This window comes from Dendrobates tinctorius, unplaced genomic scaffold (assembly GCF_039654945.1).
Source record: "Dendrobates tinctorius isolate UK_male_01 unplaced genomic scaffold, ASM3965494v1 ptg000011l, whole genome shotgun sequence".
In the NCBI taxonomy this organism is placed as follows: domain Eukaryota; kingdom Metazoa; phylum Chordata; class Amphibia; order Anura; family Dendrobatidae; genus Dendrobates; species Dendrobates tinctorius.
This window is the reverse complement of record NW_027361679.1, coordinates 59,560,727-59,579,879: the sequence shown is the minus strand read 5'-3', so window position 1 is coordinate 59,579,879 and position 19,153 is coordinate 59,560,727. Positions and strand designations below refer to the sequence as shown.

Here is a 19,153-nt window from a genome sequence, read left to right as displayed (position 1 = left end):
CAACGGGCGAGCACGTGCGAGTGTCCCTCCACGTATTCTTTCCCGCGACGTTGGACATTATGCCAGACTTAGCCCTGTCCACCCCAAGGTATTGAAACCGTGGGCTTGCACAGAGGCACAAGACTAGTCTGTGCGGCCCCCACTGCTCCAACGCAAGACGGCGGTGCTGCATAGTGGCGGACGGTCCCTCTCCTCGCCCCTACAGGGCAGACGGAGCTAGGGTGCCGGCACCGTCCTAAGATCAAATACCCCAGGTGCCGCTACCGAGGCAAGGGGGTATTGAGGAGGACGTCTCTCTAACCGCAGGTCATAAGGTATCCTTAAAGAAGGCCAGGAGACCGCATAGAAAGTTTAGCCCGCTCGGTGTATGAAGCATCAGGATCAGCACTCTCCCCTTCATTTGCGGCAACATGGGTAGCCAAGGCCATGATGTCATTGTCAGATTCTTTAAAAAAGGTCCTACAGGATAGAGACCTGCCGACGGAAGTGTCTTAAATAGCAGGTCAGATCGCGATGGCAGGTGACTATTTAATCAATGCGTCCTTGGATGCGGCGAATTGCGCGGCACTAGCGGCGGCGAATGCAATCGCCTTTAGGAGAGCCTTGTGGTTAAGGCTATGGCGAGCTGATTCGATTTCCAAGAAATCTTTGACTTCCCTGCCTTATCAGGGTAGCTGCCTATTTGGGGAAAAATTAGACAAGCTCATCTCAGATGCTACGGGGGGAAAAAGCAGCTTTCTCCCACAACAGAAGATTAAACTGCCATTTCGTCAGCCTCAGGTGCGCTTTCGGGCATTTCGCAGCCCCGGGTGGATGGCAGCGGCCAGTTCTTCCGCCCCAGCTCGCTACAACCAGGACAAGGAGCGTCAGGTCGCGTATAGAGCCAACCCGCTGGGCAGGATGCGAGGCCGTCCGCCCAGGTCAAGGGGAGCCAGATCCCAGAGACCCTCAGCAAAATGACTCGGGGCATCTGGTACCCGTGGACGGCAGAGTGGGCGGACGTCTACTCAGGTTCTGCCACGTTTGGGTCACGGTGGCACGCGACGCATGGGTGGCGGAACTAGTGTCGTCAGGGTACAAAATAGAATTCGTCAGGGATCCTCCAAGACGATTTTTTCTTTCTCGGCTGCCCATAGCAGAATCCCGGGCAGAGGCATTGCTAGAGGCCATCAAGGTGCTGCAGCGCAACGGGGTCGTGGTCCCTGTACCAGAGTGCGAGAGGACTCAAGGTTTTTATTCCAACCTGTTCGCGGTCCCCAAGAAGGACTGGACAGTAAGGCCAGTTCTGGACTTAAAGCTCTTGAACAGGTTCATCAGAATCAGGCACTTTAGAATGGAATCTCTCCGTTCAGTCGTATCGTCCATGGAGCAGGGAGAATACTTGGCCTCGATCGACGTCCAGGATGCTTACCTGAACATCCCTATTTTTCCCCCGCATCAAAGATTCCTACGTTTTGCAATCGATGGTCGGCATTTCCAATTTGTGGCTCTGCCTTTCGGGTTGGCTACCGCCCCCAGAGTGTTCACGAAGGTCGTCATGGCCATTCTACATTCTCTGGGCATAGTGGTTTTACCGTACTTAGACGACCTCTTAGTGAAGGGTCCGTCCTTTCGGGCATGCGAGGAAAATGTCAGCATCACGCTGGATTCCCTGTCTCGCCTAGGATGGTTGGTCAACGGGAAAAAGTCCTCCCTTGTCCCAGCTCGGAGGATCTCATTCCTAGGGATGATTTTCGACACCTCCCGAGGGTTGGTAATTCTCCCTCGGGACAAGGCTCGAGCGCTCCGTCAGGGAGTGCGGAATCTTCAACGACTAGGCCCTCACTATTCGATTTGGGATGAGGGTTCTAGGGAGGATGGTGGCGGTAATGGAAGAGATTCCGTTTGCCCAATTTCATCTGCGTCCCCTGCAGCACGCTCTTGACATCTTGGGACAAGAGTCCATTCACTCTCGATCATCAGTGCAGGTTGTCCTCTCGAGTCAGACGGTCACTTCATTGGTGGACGCGCGACTCCTCTCTTCAGGGGAAGCCCTATCCCCCAGATCAGTGGTTGGTTATCACAACCGATGCGAGTCTTCTCGGTTGGGGAGCAGTTTTCCGCCATCACACGGCTCAGGGGCAATGGTCGATCAACTTGTTGGAGATTCGAGCGGTGCGGTTGGCACTGCAGCATTTCCAGCACTTTCTAGCAGGGCGTCCGGTCCGGATTCAATCAGACAACGCCACGGCGGTGGCTTACATAAATCATCAAGGGGGCACCCGCATGCGCAAAGTGGGGCGCGTTCTTCAGTGGGCCGAAGCAAACCACTCGGTAATTTCGGCTGTCCACATTCCGGGGCGTGGAAAATTGGGCGGCAGACTTTCTCAGCCGGCAGGGTCTTGCATCTGGAGAGTGGTCTCTACATCCCGAAGTTTTTCAGCAGATTTGTCAACTGTGGGGACCTCCAGATGTGGACTTGATGGCTTCCAGAGTGAATGCCATGGTGCCCACATATGTCGCTCAGGCCAGGGACCCGCAGGCATTCACGGTGGACGCGTTAGTTCTGCCATGGAACCAGTTTCACCTCCCATATCTATTTCCCCCACTGCCACTACTTCCGAGAGTCATCAAAAAGATCAAGACGGAAGGGGTGCCGGCGATTCTGCTGGCCCCGTTGAGCTTGGGACGCAGATCTAATGCAGCTGCTCGCTGACGTTCCTTGGCGCCTGCCAGAGCGCCCAGATCTACTGTCTCAAGGGCCGATTTGCCACCCGAACTCAGGAACCCTGTGTTTGATGGCATGGCCGTTGAATCTTGGATTCTAACCCAGGCAGGGTTCGGGAGCGAGGTGGTCGCTACAATGATTAGCGCCCAGAAGCCTGCTTCAGCACGGTTTTGCCACCACATCTGGAAGGTGTTCTTTGCTTGGTGTTGAGGCTGCGGTGTTTCTCCGCTGAGATTCTCGATCCACAACATCTTGGCTTTTCTCCAGTCGGGCTTAGAGAGTCCGGATAGCTCAGTCGGTAGAGCGTTAGACTCGGGCTTTGCCCCAAGTTCCCTTAGGAGACAAATATCGGCCTTATCCGTCCTGTTCCAGCGCAGAATTGCTACCAATTTGCAGGTGAAGACTTTTCATTCAGGGAGTCTCCCACTTGGTACCTCCCTATAAGGCGCCTATAGACGCCTGGGACCTTAACATGGTCCTAAGTGTTCTGCAGGAAGCTCCATTTGAACCGCTTCATGATATCTCTTTGAGGTACCTTTCTTGGAAAGTGGTGTTCCTAATGGCCATCACTTCCATCAGGCGGGCTTCAGAGCTGGCGGCCCTATCCTGCCGAGCTCCGTTCCTCACTTTCCATAAGGATAAGGTGGTCCTCAGACCAGCCCCTCCTTTTCTGCCGAAAGTCGTGTCCTCTTTTCACAATGAAGATGTTGTGTTGCCTTCATTTTGTCCAGCACCGGTGCACTGTGTGGAAAAGGCTCTTCACACGTTAGACCTGGTAAGAGCCCTCCGGCGGTACGTGTCGCAGACGGCACCCTTTCGTCAGACGGACACGCTGTTCGTGCTCCCCGAAGGGCGCAGGAAGGGACTCGCTGCCTCAAAATCGACCATAGCCAGATGGATTCGTTTGACTATTGATGAGTCCTACCGCATTAGAGGCACGCCGATTCCAGCAGGGATCAGAGCCCACTCTACCCGGGCAGTGGGCGCTTTGGCACCAGGCTTCGACGGAACAGGTTTGCAAGGCAGCAACCTGGTCCAGCCTGCACACATTTGCCAAACATTTATAATATCCATGCTCAGGCCTCGGCGGATGCGAGCCTGGGTAGAAGGATTCTCCAAGCAGCGGTGGTGCACCTTTTAAACAAGAGGTGCATGTAGCTTGGATCGGTGAGTCAATTATCCCACCCAGGGACTGCTTTAGGACGTCCCACAGTATCTGTCCCCCAATGAGGTGAAGGAGAAACATGGATTTTTGTGATAACTCGCCGTAAAATCCTTTTCTCCGAGACGCTCATTGGGGGACACAGCACCCACCCTATTAGCCAGTTGGCTCTGCTTTTGTTTAGTTAATACGCATTTATGTGAAATAAGGGTGGTCCTTTTCTGGACATGTTGTACCTGTATTAAGGCTGATTTTGTTGCCCTCCTGCTTTGGCACCAAACTGAGTTCCGCCGGCAATAGGGGCGAGGGTGTATACGACGGAGGAGGAGCTAACCTCTTCTTTTCACTTAGTGTCAGCCTCCTAGCGGCAGAAGCATACACCCACAGTATCTGTGTCCCCCAATGAGCGTCTCGGAGAAAAGGATTTTACGGTGAGTTATCACAAAAATCCATATTTTACAAATACATACCAACAAATATATACATACATACATACATACATACATACTGTGGTGTGACTGGTGGTCGCGTGGTTAATGGGAGGTATTTGTCACAGGGATGGATGCTCCCTGCGGTGCAACCCGGAGTATTTTGTGTCTAGTGTACATGAGTACTAAACATGTCTGGATTTGATGGTTTGTGAAGCCAATAAACTCACAAGGACGTTAGAGAGAATGTTCCTCCTGCTTCCTCCTACGCAGCTGAGTAAGTACAAACTTTACAATACATACACACATTTACAGGTTCAGACACACACAGACACCTTGTAGATGCTTTTACATCCCTTTATTGGAGCCGCCAGGCACCTAGCACTCACCTGCTGTGCATCTGGTCTCCGGTCCAGCCCAGCTCACTCTCCTGTTTGGCAAGTTTCCCGCACTCCGTAATGTTATGGCAGACATGACCACGCTCTGCGTGGTGCGTGTGTCTGTTATACATTAATGCCACCGGCTCGGCATAGCTGCACATTTAAAAGTCCAGTGCCGATTCACAGCTGCTCAAACAACGAGCCCTTACAGCTGATTGGGGACCGGTCCTCCTCTGGCCAGTGTTATGTTGACACCAATACTGTAAGTGTGGCTGTTGCAGGAGAGCCGAGGCTCTGGCCAAGACGTTTATGTAGTTGTGCTACATTTTAGAAGGTCACTATAGAGTACTAACAGGACTAAAGTTTCCGTGCAGTCCAGAAGCAATTTCTAACTCTTGTGTGACCTTCCAAATAGTCTTAAGTATTTTGGAGAGACAGGAGGTGAAGAGGGATGGTCCTGTGATTGATAGATATAAATATTATATTTAATATCTATTATTTTTTTGCATTTTAAACTGCCACCTAAGCACTGTATACCTCTAGTAATTCTTTGTGTACTATACATGTTTCTCTTCCTAATGTATTTAGCGTTGTTTGGGTGAACTTTGCTTTGTATTGTTTTATATTTTACAAAATGATAAAACCTGTCTAGAAAAAAACTAACCACAACTCCCCCCCCCCAAAAAAAAAAAAAAAAAAACAACCCAAATTGTGCTTCAAGCATACAGTAATTACAGATTTTACTACCAATATTAATGAAAAATGGTTAAAAATGAAAAGACCTGTTACTAAATCTTTATTGTCCAACCTGAGGTGCTAATTTGTTGGAATTTTTGTTTAATCCACAGAGGTGATCGATATGATGCTCTCCGAGCTTGTATAGGAGACACTTTTTGCCAGAAGATTCACAGCTTAAATATATTTTTAGTAAGTAACCTCCCTACCTCATTCATTTCATGACCTTCCTATTTACAGATTGATTATCTGAACACACAGTTCACTTCTTCCTGCCCAAACCTATAAATCAGTGATTAACTTGTATAAATTTGCAATCATTGGCTAGTAAATGTGCAGCGATTGTGTAGCCTAAAAAGCTTACCTGTCAACCGTATGTCCCCATGTGTAAAAATGGGTATCTGCATGTCGTTGGCATACAAGACTGGAAAAGTGATCAAAATCGTATGGGTTGACATGATCACTCTTCAATATAAATACGTGTATTTAACGAATTAACAATTTGCCGTATTGTTGATTGGTGCTCGTCTACACACATTTCTTTCTTTTCTGTCTGTATAAGGACCCTACGGCTATTGGTCAATGAAAGAAAACAAATGTATGGGGATTAGTTTATAATGTTTGAAGGGAATCTGCCACCAGCTTTATGTTGGACAGCATAAATTAGTGATGGACTTTCAGTTTTCAGAAATGAACCATTAATTTTCTGAAAATATTCTAGGGGTTGTGACAGAGTCTTAGTATTTTGTTTTTTATTATTTTAAGCCATGATGTGCTCCTTTTTTTTTTTTTACACCTGTATTAAGGGTTTGATTGACTGACTTCTATCGGCAGGTTGGATGTGGTGCTATTGGCTGTGAAATGCTGAAAAATTTTGCACTTTTGGGGGCAGGCTCTGACTCCAGCAGAGGTTTGGTAAGTACACAGATCATACATAATAATGGATTAAAAATTGATCACGAAATGTAGATTTACACTATGTGCACAACTATTAGGCAATTTTGATTTTGCTGATTTAATTTTATTAATGAACAACTACAGTGCTGTCGGCCAATCCAAAAGGTTAGTAAACCTGACTATTTAGGTGGTTTTATCTGTCTTAAAAGAATCTCTGTGGGCATAATTATTGGGACACTATTAGGCTAAAAAAGTTTTGCTTAGTGTTGGGTGCATTTTTATTTTTTTTTTTTGCTGTGTTTTTGTTAGGCTGTGTTTTCCTTTTCTGCATGCTAATACAATTAGTGCATAAAAAAATCTCTTACTTCATCAGGTTTTGGCAGCAAAAACTGATACCTGAGTTTTTGCAGCGGTTTTTGCACCACCCAAGCAATGGGTGAAAAGCGCTGAAAAAATGCTGGAAGAAGTGACATGCTCCATTCTGCAAAACCCAAGGTTTTGTATAAAATACTGTGGACAAAAGAAAGCTATATGCATGAGATAAAAGGAAAATCAATTCGACTTTGCTGCTGCTATAAAATGAAGTTGAAAATTTTCATTTAAAAAAACTGCATAAAAAACTTATCATGTGAACATGGCCTAAGAGGGCAGAATTATGTAACTAAATAAAAAAGTAAATTTTCCTGTCTCAGTTGTTTTTCATCTACTAACTTGAGAATAATAACTAAACAGCTCAAAATGTACAAAATTACGTTTGACATTTCAAAATGAAGCCCCCCCCTTCTTTTCAGTAACGGTCATATTCGTTCCATGGAGTGTGTCAGTTTCTTAATGTGTTGACTGTCAACCAATCACAGCCTCCCAGAAACAGATCAGAGAGGTGTACTGTGTTCTTTCCCTGTAAATCTACCATTTAAGAAGGGCCACCAGTTCTCAATAGGGTTTAGGTCAGGTGAGGAAGGGGGCCATGTCATCATTCTTTATGACCTTTACTAACAGCCAAGCCAAGCAGTGGAATATTTTAATGCCTGTGATGGAGCATTTTTGTGCATAAAAAATCCTAATTTCCTCGAAAGATGCAATCTACTCCATGTACCACTGCTTGAAGAAAATGTCTTCTAAAAACCGGCAGTAGGTTTGGGATTTCATTTTGAATCCATCTTCAAACCGAAGAGGAAGAACTAGCTGATCTCTAATAACACCAGCCTATTAACAGTACATCTTTTTTTTTTTTGCCCGTTATTGATCCAGCCACGAGCCCATCCATGTAGTCCAGGGGTGGGCAACCTCCAGCCCATGGTGTCCTTTCCTGTGGCCCATGGAGAGATTCCCGGGGAAGAGATTCCCATGGAGAGATTCCCAGGGATCGGGCCAGCGGCCGCATTTTGCTGTCCATGGGCCTTTTAATTGCTCCTGAGACGGCATACACCCAGTGTTCAGTATAGAGCACAGTGGTACATGCACTGAAAACATTGCCTTACCTTGGTGTCAGCGGACTCTGTGCTCTAGTCCAACCAACAACGACAGCAGCGGCAGTCCCATCCCATCTTGTGATATGCTGTCATTCTGTCCTGTGTTGCCTATGTTACCCCAGCATTCCCTTCCTGTGATGCCTATGTACCTCCCAGCATTCCCTTCCTGTGATGCCCATGTGCCCCCAGCTTCTCGTGTGTTTAGAACTTAATGCTGCAAGTATTTTTCAAAATTTGCAAAAAGCGTGACTCCTGGCCAACACTCACCTGGAAAAGCCCATGCGAGTAGTAAGATCATCATTACCACCTAACATCACACTTCTCATCAAAGATGATCACTGGGTTTTGGCCGTTGCAGCTGAAAAGAGGAAATTGGAAAAACCGCGCGCCTATCGGCGCGCGAAATTTGGCTCATCTTTCATCGTTTTTAAGAAATCTCAAGATGGAAGAGGCCAGGAGCCATTTGGTGAGCTGCATTTCTTGCTACATGTTCACAGATTTACCAGTGGAAAAGCCAAACTTCACATGCCACAAATGCAAGCTTGTGTCCCTGTTGGAGGAAAAGTTGCAAAATCTCGAAGAGAGGTTAGCTACGTTGAAGATCATTAAGGAAGGTGAAGAGTTCTTGGACAGAGCAGAATTATCTCTTCATGTTACAGAAAGAGAAGAAATTCGAAGTGCACCTGAAGAAACAGAGGAATGGAGACATGTGACCCAGAGAAGCAGGAGGATCAGGAGGCAGTCAGCACCCATACTGCTCAGGAACCAGTACCAGGCTCTCACGCAGGAAAACGATGAAGAAATACATCAGGATAAGACTTTGCCAACAAACAGCAACCTTGTACGCCCTCAGAGTCCTCCTGGATGGAGAAAGAAAAATGTTGTGAAGAAGAAACGGAGAGTGGTGGTCATGGGGGATTCCCTGCTGAGAGGAACAGAGGCCGCTATCTGCAGACCGGATATAACTAGAAGAGAAATGTGCTGTCTTCCAGGTGCAAAAATTAAAGATGTGTCTGACAGGATATCAGGACTCTTCAGACCTACAGATGACTACCCATTCCTGCTACTACATGTGGGGACAAATGACACCGCAAGAAACGACCTGGAAATCATCTGCAGAGACTTTGAAGACTTAGGCAAGAAAGTGAAAGAACTGGGAGCGCAGGTGGTCTTCTCTTCCATCCTCCCAGTGGATGGCCATGGAACAAGGAGGTGGAATAAGATTCTGCAGGTGAACAACTGGCTACGTCGATGGTGCCGTCAGCAACGATTTGGATTTCTGGATCACGGAGTGAACTACTTATACGATGGACTACTTGCTAGAGATGGGGTGCACCTTACGAAGACTGGAAAGCATGTATTTGGAAGTCGCCTTGCTACACTTGTAAGGAGAGCTTTAAACTAGAACAACATGGGAAGGGAAGGGAAGCAAAAGACCAGAAAAAGCCATACACCTGACAAATGCTATTGAGAACTCTGCTATTAGAAGTGGAAAGGAAGAACAAAGACGAAAGAATCTAATTACTAAAAATATTGGAGAAAGAGAAACCAATCACAAACTAAAATGTTTCTATACTAATGCACAAAGCATGGGCAACAAACAAGGAGAATTGGAACTACTAACACAGGAACAGAAATATGATGTAATTGGAATCACTGAAACTTGGTGGGACAATACACATGATTGGAATACAAGACTAGAAGGATACAACTTATTTGCAAGAAACAGACTTGATAAACGAGGAGGGGGTGTCGCATTGTATGTTCGAAACGCGTATATCTGCACAGAGATTGAAGCTTCAGAGACTGGGAGTTCTGTGGAAACTGTTTGGGTAAGAATACAAGGACAGAACAATGGAAAGGACACCATTGTAGGCATTTACTACAGGCCGCCTGTGCAAGCCGAAGATATAGATGAACTCTTTATGCATCAGATGGCCAAGTTCTCCAAAAAATATGACATAGTTGTCATGGGAGATTTCAACTATCCAGACATTTGTTGGGAATCTCTCTCAGGCAAAACTAACAGGTCAAGGAAATTCTTATCCTCTCTTGCTGACAACTTTATCTTCCAAAAGGTAAGGGAGAAAACAAGGGGAACTGCTACCTTGGATCTAATCCTTATAAACAGGGAGGAAATGGTTGAGGAGGTAAAAGTGGCTGGGACCCTAGGAGGTAGCGACCATGCTATTTTAGAATTTTGGATTACTAGAGGTGGAAGACCTGTGAAGACTCAGACGTCAAGGTTAGATTTCAGAAAGGCAGATTTTAAGGGATTCCGAAAGAGAATTGGAGGGATCCAATGGCTGGATATCCTTAAAGACAAAAATTTCCAGGAAGGATGGGAAATCTTGAAAAATGAAATTCTCAAAGCACAGTTGTTAACAATTCCGAAAAGAGGGAAGAATAGGAAGCATTTAAGGAAACCAGGATGGATGAACACAGAACTTAAGCACATGCTAAAAAGGAAGAAAAAAATGTTTATAAAATGGAAAGAGGGAGGCATATCTAAAGAAGAATATAATGCTGTCTGCAGAACCTGCAGGGCACAAATCAGATTAGCTAAAGCTGAAAATGAACTGAGGCTTGCAAGAGATGTCAAAAGCAATAATAAAGGATTTTGGGGATATGTCAAAAGTAAAAGAAAAGTCAAAGATGCTATAGGATTTTTACAGGATGAAAATGATGAAATGGTAAGACAGGATGTTGAGAAGGCTGAACTTTTAAATTCCTATTTTGCATCTGTTTTCTCTCAGAAAGGAAATGCAACATCAACTGTTATTCACTGTCCTATTAAGGGAATAGAAGAATCCAGGATATCTATAAACAGAAAGATAGTGAGGAAACACTTAGCTAACCTAAATGAATTCAAGTCTCCAGGTCCAGATGAATTACACCCCAGAGTACTGAAGGAGATAGCAGAAGAAATTTTTGAACCCCTCTCCATAATCTTTGAAAATTCTTGGAGAACAGGAGAAGTGCCAGAAGACTGGAGAAGAGCAAATGTTGTTCCTATCTTCAAAAAGGGGAAGAAGGTGGACCCAGGCAACTATAGGCCGGTGAGTCTGACTTCTATACCAGGAAAGATCTTTGAACAAATTATTAAACAACATGTATGTCAATACCTGGATAAGAATGAAGTGATTAAACAGAGTCAGCATGGGTTTCTAACTAATAAGTCATGTCAGACTAACTTAATTTCCTTCTATGACGGTATCACTGATTGGGTGGATCAAGGAAATGCTGTAGATATAGTATATCTTGACTTCAGCAAAGCATTTGACAAAGTCTCTCATACAATCCTTATTGAAAAAATGACTAAGTATGGAATGGACAAGGCAACTGTTAGGTGGATTCATAACTGGCTTAGTGATCGGACCCAAAGAGTGGTCGTAAATGGCTGCACATCCAGTTGGAAGAATGTCTCAAGTGGGGTACCACAGGGCTCTGTCCTGGGCCCTGTATTGTTCAACATCTTTATCAACGATTTAGATGAAGGAATTGAGGATAAACTGATTAAATTTGCTGATGACACAAAGCTAGGAGGGATAGCTAATACTAGAGAAGAGAGAGAGAGGATTCAAAAAGATTTAAATAAACTGGAGAAGTGGGCAGCAACTAACAGAATGGTTTTTAACAGGGAGAAATGCAAAGTACTACATCTGGGCAATAAAAATGAAAAAAGCATATATAGAATGGGAGGAATAGGGCTAAGTGACAGCACATGTGAAAAAGACTTGGGTATACTAATAGATCACAGACTGAATATGAGTCAACAGTGTGATGCAGCAGCAAAAAAGGCAAATGCAATTCTAGGATGTATTAACAGAAGCATACAGTCTAGATCACGTGAAGTCATTATTTCCCTCTACTCCTCTTTGGTCAGACCTCATCTGGAATATTGTGTCCAGTTTTGGGCACCACATTTTAAAAAAGACATCAACAAACTGGAGGAAGTTCAGAAAAGAGCGACCAGAATGGTGACCGGTCTGCAAACCCTATCTTATGAGGAAAGTTGCAGGATTTGGGAATGTTTAGTTTGAAAAAGAGAAGACTGAGAGGAGACTTAATAGCTGTCTACAAATATCTAAAGGGCTGTCACATTGTAGAAGGATCAACTTTATTCTCATTTGCACAAGGAAAGACTAGAAGCAATGGGATGAAACTGAATGGGAGGAGACACAGATTAGATATTAGAAAAAACTTTTTGACAGTTAGAGTGATCAATGAGTGGAACAGGCTGCCACGAGAAGTGGTGAGTTCTCCTTCAATGGAAGTCTTCAAACAGAGGCTGGACAGACATCTGACTGGGATGATTTAGCGAATCCTGCTTTGAGCAGGGGGTTGGACCAGATGGCCCAGGAGGTCCCTTCCAACTCTACGATTCTATGATTCTATGGGCAGCTCCAGCCATCACATTAGAGGGGTAGTTAATTGTTTGATCAAATGTAGCAGAATAAATTTCAAATTGATATTTTTTTTTTACGGACTGCAAATGATGGTATAAATATTCAAATGGCCCCCAATGGATAAAAGGTTCCCCTGATCTAGTCCGTCAAGTGTCACTCTGATTTCTTCAGTCCATAAACCCGTTGAAAAAGCTGTCTTCAGATATTTCTTGGCCCAGTTTTGACATTTCAACTTTTGTGTCTTGTTCAGTGGTGGTTGGATTTCATCCTCCCCCTTACCATGGCCGTGTCTCTGAATATCTTGTACTTCTGGGCACTCCATAGAGTTTGCAGTTGTGGACGTTGGCAGAACTGGAGGATAATGGCTTCCTGGTCACTCTGCGTTTGATTCTTCTCAAATTTTATGCAGTTAAAAGGTTTTTCCAGGTTTGGCACTGAAGTCTGTAATCACTCTATGTAATTGCAAACTTGTGAATCTGCACTGTGTGCACTGGCAGCGCCGGCGGTGAGACCAAACAGTCATATAACTGCAATTATGCAATACGCCACATTCCGACCAGACATTCAGGACCTTGTTCATTTCACTGGTATGGAGCGAGGACGCTCACATCTATATAAAATAATTCAGCTCACGTCTATGCAGAACGAGGCCGGGAGTATACATATCGCATACTTGTGGTAACCTGAACGCCCGCTGCTGGTACCAGAGAATCCAGACTGCACGCACTGTGAGTATTCACAAGTCTGCAGTTAAATAGAGTGACTACAGACTTCTGTGCCAAGCCTGGACAACCCTTTTAATGTGCATTTTTTTTCCTCAATACGGTTTTGCAACCCTGTTGACTGTTTGCAACAAAACCTTTGATTCTGTGATTTCACCTCAATATCTTAGTAAGTTCGAGTGCTGCAGCCCTCTGTAAGACAACAATTTTTGACTTTTCAGAGTCCGTAAAAATTTTTTTTTTTTTTTTTGGCCCATTTTGCCTGCGGAAAACAAGCTGCCTAATAATTCTCCACTCCTTAATAAAGGGTATTGCTATCCTTAGGCCACAACCTCCCTCATCACCTGATCTGCTTTATCCAATAAGCATTCACGTTTATACAGCTTGGAGTTGGAAAATCTGCATAACATACTGATAATAATTCCTAATATGTGTGCACATAGTGTATGTGAAAGCTGATTACTTATGCCTGTCATCCAGTAAGCTTGCTATAGACATTCCACCAATTTAGACGGAACAAGTTCATGGGTTATGGAGCACAGAAGTAGAGATTGGGGAGCCAGAACTGTAAAGATTGGGGTCCGTTTTAGAGTCCGGTGAGTTGAGCGAGAGATCCAAACTTTGAGTCACCATTAATTGCTATGAGGTTCGGGTACATTTCTGGAACCTGAACTGAACTTTGGACTAAAGTTCGGACGAACTCAAACTTCCGCGGGTCCACTCATCCCTAAACAGAAACACCGAGTGTTATGGCACATGAGCTGCCACTCTTTAGTAGAACAGTTAAAAGCCAAATAAGAGCACATGGTACTTTCTGTACCTGCCATGAAAGGGCTGTGCACTTGCCTTGGTGAGTCCAGCGTTGAAGTGAAGTAAATTTTATAGACATTGCAGCAAGATGTCTGTTCCCCTGCCTGCATCTGCCTTGTCTTATTGTGCCAAGCGTTCCTATTCCCTCCTCATATAAAAAGAATCTGTTGAGCTGTTCAGGGGACTGTGATGGGGTTAAAAAGCACTCCTAAACTGAGAAAGAAGTAGATTTCTCTGAGATTTATTACATAGTTTCTTACATTTGCTTTTATTAACGATTGTCATTTCAACAAAACTTTATTTTAAACAGTACAACAACCCTAAGATCTGTTCTAGAGATACTGTATTTGAATGACTACTTTTTTTCTGTTTTTTTTTTTTTTGTTTTTAGATTACTGTAACAGACCCTGACTTAATTGAAAAATCAAATTTGAACAGACAGTTTCTTTTCAGGCCTTACCACATTCAGGTATGATAACATTTAAAATTATTTTTGAGAAATTGTAGTGAATGGACTCAGAGTCCGTTTACACTGCGCGATGCACAGAGTTTTGGCGACCCCCCCAACATGTTTGCTGATCGTGCTTCAGATATGCCCAGAACTATCTGTAATAGATTATTCAGTATATTTAGGGAGTTGCTGGTGCAAGAGCAGTGATTTTTTTTTTTTTTTTGCAAACCAAAAGATCATTTCATCCTACGAACAGGTGTCTTGCTTATTCATCGAATGATCGGCAGCCTGTTTAGACTACTTATGCAGTGTCAAAAGCACAGTTGCCAGATGTTACAGCATAGGGGATGAGAATTCTAGAAATCTCATGTCCACTATGCGTTTATGTGCTCCTGCGAATCACCGGCAGAAACTGACATGCGGTGCAGGTTTGAGCCAGTCTCCGCAACAGAAACTTCAACAATAAGAATGTATTTGGATGTGGTAAATCAGTGAACGCATGTTGATTTACCTGCATCAGTTAGAATGCAGCATTTTGGACGCAGCAAAGATACGCTGCATCCAAAGCGCTTCTCATTACTGAGGGTGGGAATGTACCCTACGGCTACGTTCACATATTCAGTAAGCATCCGTTAGAACACATCCAGCATCCGTCCATTGGCAAAAAAATGGAAAATGGATCCGTTAATTAGCCATTCATTTTCTTCCATTTAAAACCAATCTTTTTCAAATGAAAGAAAAACAGATGGCTATTTAACAGATCCGTTTTCCATAGAGTTTGATGTTAAAAAAAATAAATAAAAAAACGGATTTTAAGGGGCCCTGTGCTTAAGAGAGTGGTCACTTCTCCACATGCACAGCCTGGTCAAGAGGAGCACAGTACACCGGGAGGACCAACCTCACAGGGCCACAGGACCTGGGTAAGTTCTCTGAGCTGTGACACACAATCTTTCTCCGCAGTAGTCTCTGGGGCTTACTAGCCATGATCCTAATGGAGCTTATCAGGAATCAGGGACATTTTGGGGTACACCATGTCACTCTCGAAGACATCCAAGAAGGCTAATAAAACAGTGTTTTTCACCTCATGTACCTCCTGCCTGACTTCGTTGCCATTGGGTCAGACTATGCCTCTCTGCAAGACCTGTGATCCCGAATGCGTTCAGGAGCCCTCCGCTGCTACCGAACCCAGTGTACTTAGTCCTCCCGAGTGGCTTCGTCACTGTAGCAGTCCATGACTTCACTAGGTAAAGTGATTGAATCCCTCCAAGATCCCTCCACGGGTCGGGGCATTCGTCTACCTGTCTTAAAAGGTTCCTCTACCTCACGGGAACCGTCTGCCAGAAAGGGGACGTTCTCAGTCAAAAACTCCACAGGCATATAGGAAACGTATCCATAGCACGTCACCCGTGCCCTCTCACGCCTTTGCATCCATGAGCTCAGTTTCCCGCTCCCCCTCACCCGGGGTTCGCAATGACAGAACTCTGAGTCCGATTCCGACATGCCCCTCGACCTCGACTCAACGGATTATCAGGTGACAGTGGATAGTCTCATTGAGGCTGTCAACCAGACTTTGAAGGTTGAAGAGGACTCTATCTCTGCCCCTGATCACTCTGTGTCCTTCAAGAGGACCAAACGCCCGCACAGGGTTTTCTCCAACCATTCCGAGTTTCAGGACATAGTTCGGCGGCATAGGGAGTAACCGGACAAACGCTTCACAGGTCAGAAGCCTCCGGAGGCGAGAGAGCCTTTTTCATCGGATCTGCGGAAGTACCGAATCCCCTCCATTTGATCCACCGGTCTCTCGCCTGGCCACCAAGACCCTCCTATCCTTACCAGATGTATCCTCTATTAAGGACCCCACAGACCATCAGAAAATCTTGCCCACTCAGTTTTTGAAGCCTCGGGCTCGGCACTCTCCCTCCCTTGCCGCAGCGTGGGTAGCAAAAGCCATGGTCTCTTGGGCAGATACCCTGACTAGATCCATTCAGGATAGTAACCTTCCCCGGTAGCAATGGATCTGCAAATCAGATCTCCCTGGTCAGGGACTACTTGGTACACACTTCCCTGGACGCGACTAACTGTGCTGCACGCCTCCTAACGCCATCACAATCAGAAGGGCACTGTGGCTCAAGAAATGGCGAGTGGACTTTGAGTCGAAAAAGTCCCTAATGTCTCTGCTTTACCAGAGTGGTTGTTTATTTGGAGAGAAGCTGGATCAGCCTTTCTCTTACGCCACAGGAGGGAAAAGTAAATTCCTTCCCCACCAGAAGACTAGACAACCCTTTTGCCATCAGCAGAAGACGCTTTTCTGTTACTTTAGCAGCACTCCTGGCTGGTCCACTATGACCATCTCCAACGGGTCGGGGCGCTCCCCTTGTGTTGACAGGGGCTCCCACGTTTCGTATAAGATCAACCTGCCGTGGAAGAGCCGACCCAAGCAATCCAGATCTAAGTGATCCAGATCCCGTAGATTCTCTGCTCAATGACTCGCGGCATTATCCGGTCGACACAACAGAGTAGGCGGTGGCCTACTCCTGGTTCTTCATGCCTGGCTATCTGTAGTTCACGACTAATGGGTCAGGGACCTGGTGTCCTCCGGATAAAAGATAGAATTTTCCTCCTGCTCTCTGTCACGGTTCTTCCCTTCTCATTCCCCCAAAACAGAGGCGAGGGCACGGTCTTTCTACCAAGCCATCGAAACACTACAGCAAGTCAGGGTCATTATACCAGTTCCAGAAAACGAGAAGTTCGAAGGGTTCTACTCGAACTTATTCGTGGTTCCGAAGGACGGAAGGATGCGGCCCATTCTGGATGTGAAACTCCTAAACAAGTTTGTCAGGGTCCCTACAGGATGGAGTCCCTCTGTTCCGTCATCACTTCATTGGAGAAGGTGGCGTTATTTGCATCCATAGACATATGGGATGCTTGCCTTCACATCTCAATATTTTTTTTTTTTTTTTCTTTTCTTTGAACATTTCCAGTTCACAGCCTTTCCCTTCGGCCTCGCCAGCGCTCCCAGAGTATTCACAAAGGTCATGGCGGCCGTCATGTCCATTCTGCTCTCTGGGCGTGGTAGTTCTCCCATACTTAGACAACCTTGTGATCAAAGGGCCGGCTTTCCAGTCCTGCGCGGAGTGCATCCATATCACCTTGGATACACTTTCTTGACTGAGCTGACTAATACATTTAAACAAGTCTTTCCCTGTCCCATCTCAGCAGATACCCTTTTTAGGAATGATACTGGACACCTCCCGAGGGTTGGTGTTTCTCCCTCGAGACAAGGTCTTAGCCTTTCAACAGGGAGTCCGGGCGCTTTGTCGCCCATATCCTCACTCCATCCCATTCGGCATGGGGAAGCTGTTCCCTTTGCCCAGTTACACCTCCGTCCTCTGCAGCATGCGCTTCTGCCAACCTGGTACAAGACCCCTTCTCCCTCAACCGGCTGTGTCACTTGTCCCGCGGGTCAAGCAGGCTCTCAGGTGGTGGATGTTGCTGTCTTCCCTCACCCAGGAGAAATCTTTTCTCCCGGTTCAATGGCTGGTGGTTACCACCGACGCCAGTCTTCTTGGCTGGGGGCCGTCTTTCGTCATCACGGTGCTCAAGGGCGCTGGTCTTCTCTGGAATTGTTCCTGCCGATCAACGTCCTGGAAATTCGGGCGATTCGGTTGACCCTGCAGTGATTCCATCTCCTGGCGGGTCGTCCCATCTGGATACAATCCGACAATGTCGCCGCTGTGGCATATATCAACCATCAAGGGGGCACCCTCAGCAGGGCGGCAATGCGCAAGGTGGAACCCATTGTCCGCTGGGCCAAGTTGAGCCACTCGGTCATCTCAGCAGTTCACATCACGGGTGTGGAAACCCGGTCGGCAGACTTCCTCAGCTGTCAGGGTCTTGCCTTGGGAGAGTGGTCACTTCACCCGGAGGTCTTCAACAGATCTATTATCGCTGAGGGACTCCTGACGTAGATCTGATGGCATCAAGACTAAATGCCAAGGTTCTCGAGTTCATAGCTCTGTTTAGGGACCCAGAAGCCATTGGGGAGGATGCACTGGTCCTTCCGTGGCGCCAGTTTCATCTTCTGTATGTGTTTCCCCTACTTCTGTTACTTCCGAGGGTCATCAGGAAGATCAAGGCGGAATGGGTTCCAGTGATCCTAGTCGTTCCATACTGGCTGCGGCAGACGTGGTATGCGAAGTTGGTGCAGCTCGTCATCTACGTTCCCTGGCGACTACAGATTACAGAATCAACCAGATTTGCTCTCCAAGGGCCCGTTTTGCCACCACAACTCAGGGGCCCTGTGTTTAATGGCCTGGCCTTGAATCCTGGGTCCTAACCCAAACTGGGTTATCCCAAGAGGTGGTTCCCACCATGATCAGCGCTCAGAAACCAGTATCAGGACGCATTTATTACTGCACCTAGAAAACTGTTTTCGCATGGTACAGGGATCGTGGTTGTGCTCCCCTAGTCTTCGCACTTAGCTTCCTCAAAGGTCAGATCTCTGCCTTATCCGTTTTGTCCCAGCGCAGGATCGCTTCCTAACTGCAGGTGAAGACTTTCATTCAGGTGGTCTCTCATCTGGTACACCCCTATAAATCGCCGTTGGATGCCTAGGACCTTAACCTGGTCCTGGGTGCTCTATAAGAGTCTCCCTTTGAACCGCTGCAGGACATCTCTCTGGCCTTCCTTTCATGGAAGGTAGCTTTTATTGTTGCAGTGACGTCAATCAGGCGCATATCAGAGCTAGCCGTCCTATCGTGTCGAGCTCCTTTACTTATTTTTCACCAGGACAAGGTGGTTCTCAGACCATCTCCGTCCTCTTGCCCAAGGTGGTCTCCTCTTTTCAGCTTAACGAGGACTTTGTCCGGCACCAGTACTCTGTTTTGAGAGGGCTCTTCACTCCCTGGATCCTGGTGGGGGCTCTCAGAAGGTACGTCTCACGGACGGCATCCTTCTGTAAGACGGACGCCCTATTTGTTC

At 46.2% G+C, this 19,153-nt stretch overlaps 1 protein-coding gene across 2 annotated transcripts in view; it reads left to right on the top strand.

The window, feature by feature from the left end:
* Positions 1-19,153, top strand: part of UBA6 (ubiquitin like modifier activating enzyme 6) — a 155,317-nt gene that overhangs the window by 56,596 nt on the left and 79,568 nt on the right. For both annotated transcript variants that reach the window (XM_073542599.1, XM_073542598.1), the window contains exons 16-18: positions 5,526-5,604; positions 6,247-6,327; positions 14,114-14,191. In XM_073542599.1, the coding sequence (XP_073398700.1) occupies positions 5,526-5,604; positions 6,247-6,327; positions 14,114-14,191 (238 nt within the window). The remainder of the gene's footprint in view (positions 1-5,525; positions 5,605-6,246; positions 6,328-14,113; positions 14,192-19,153) is intronic.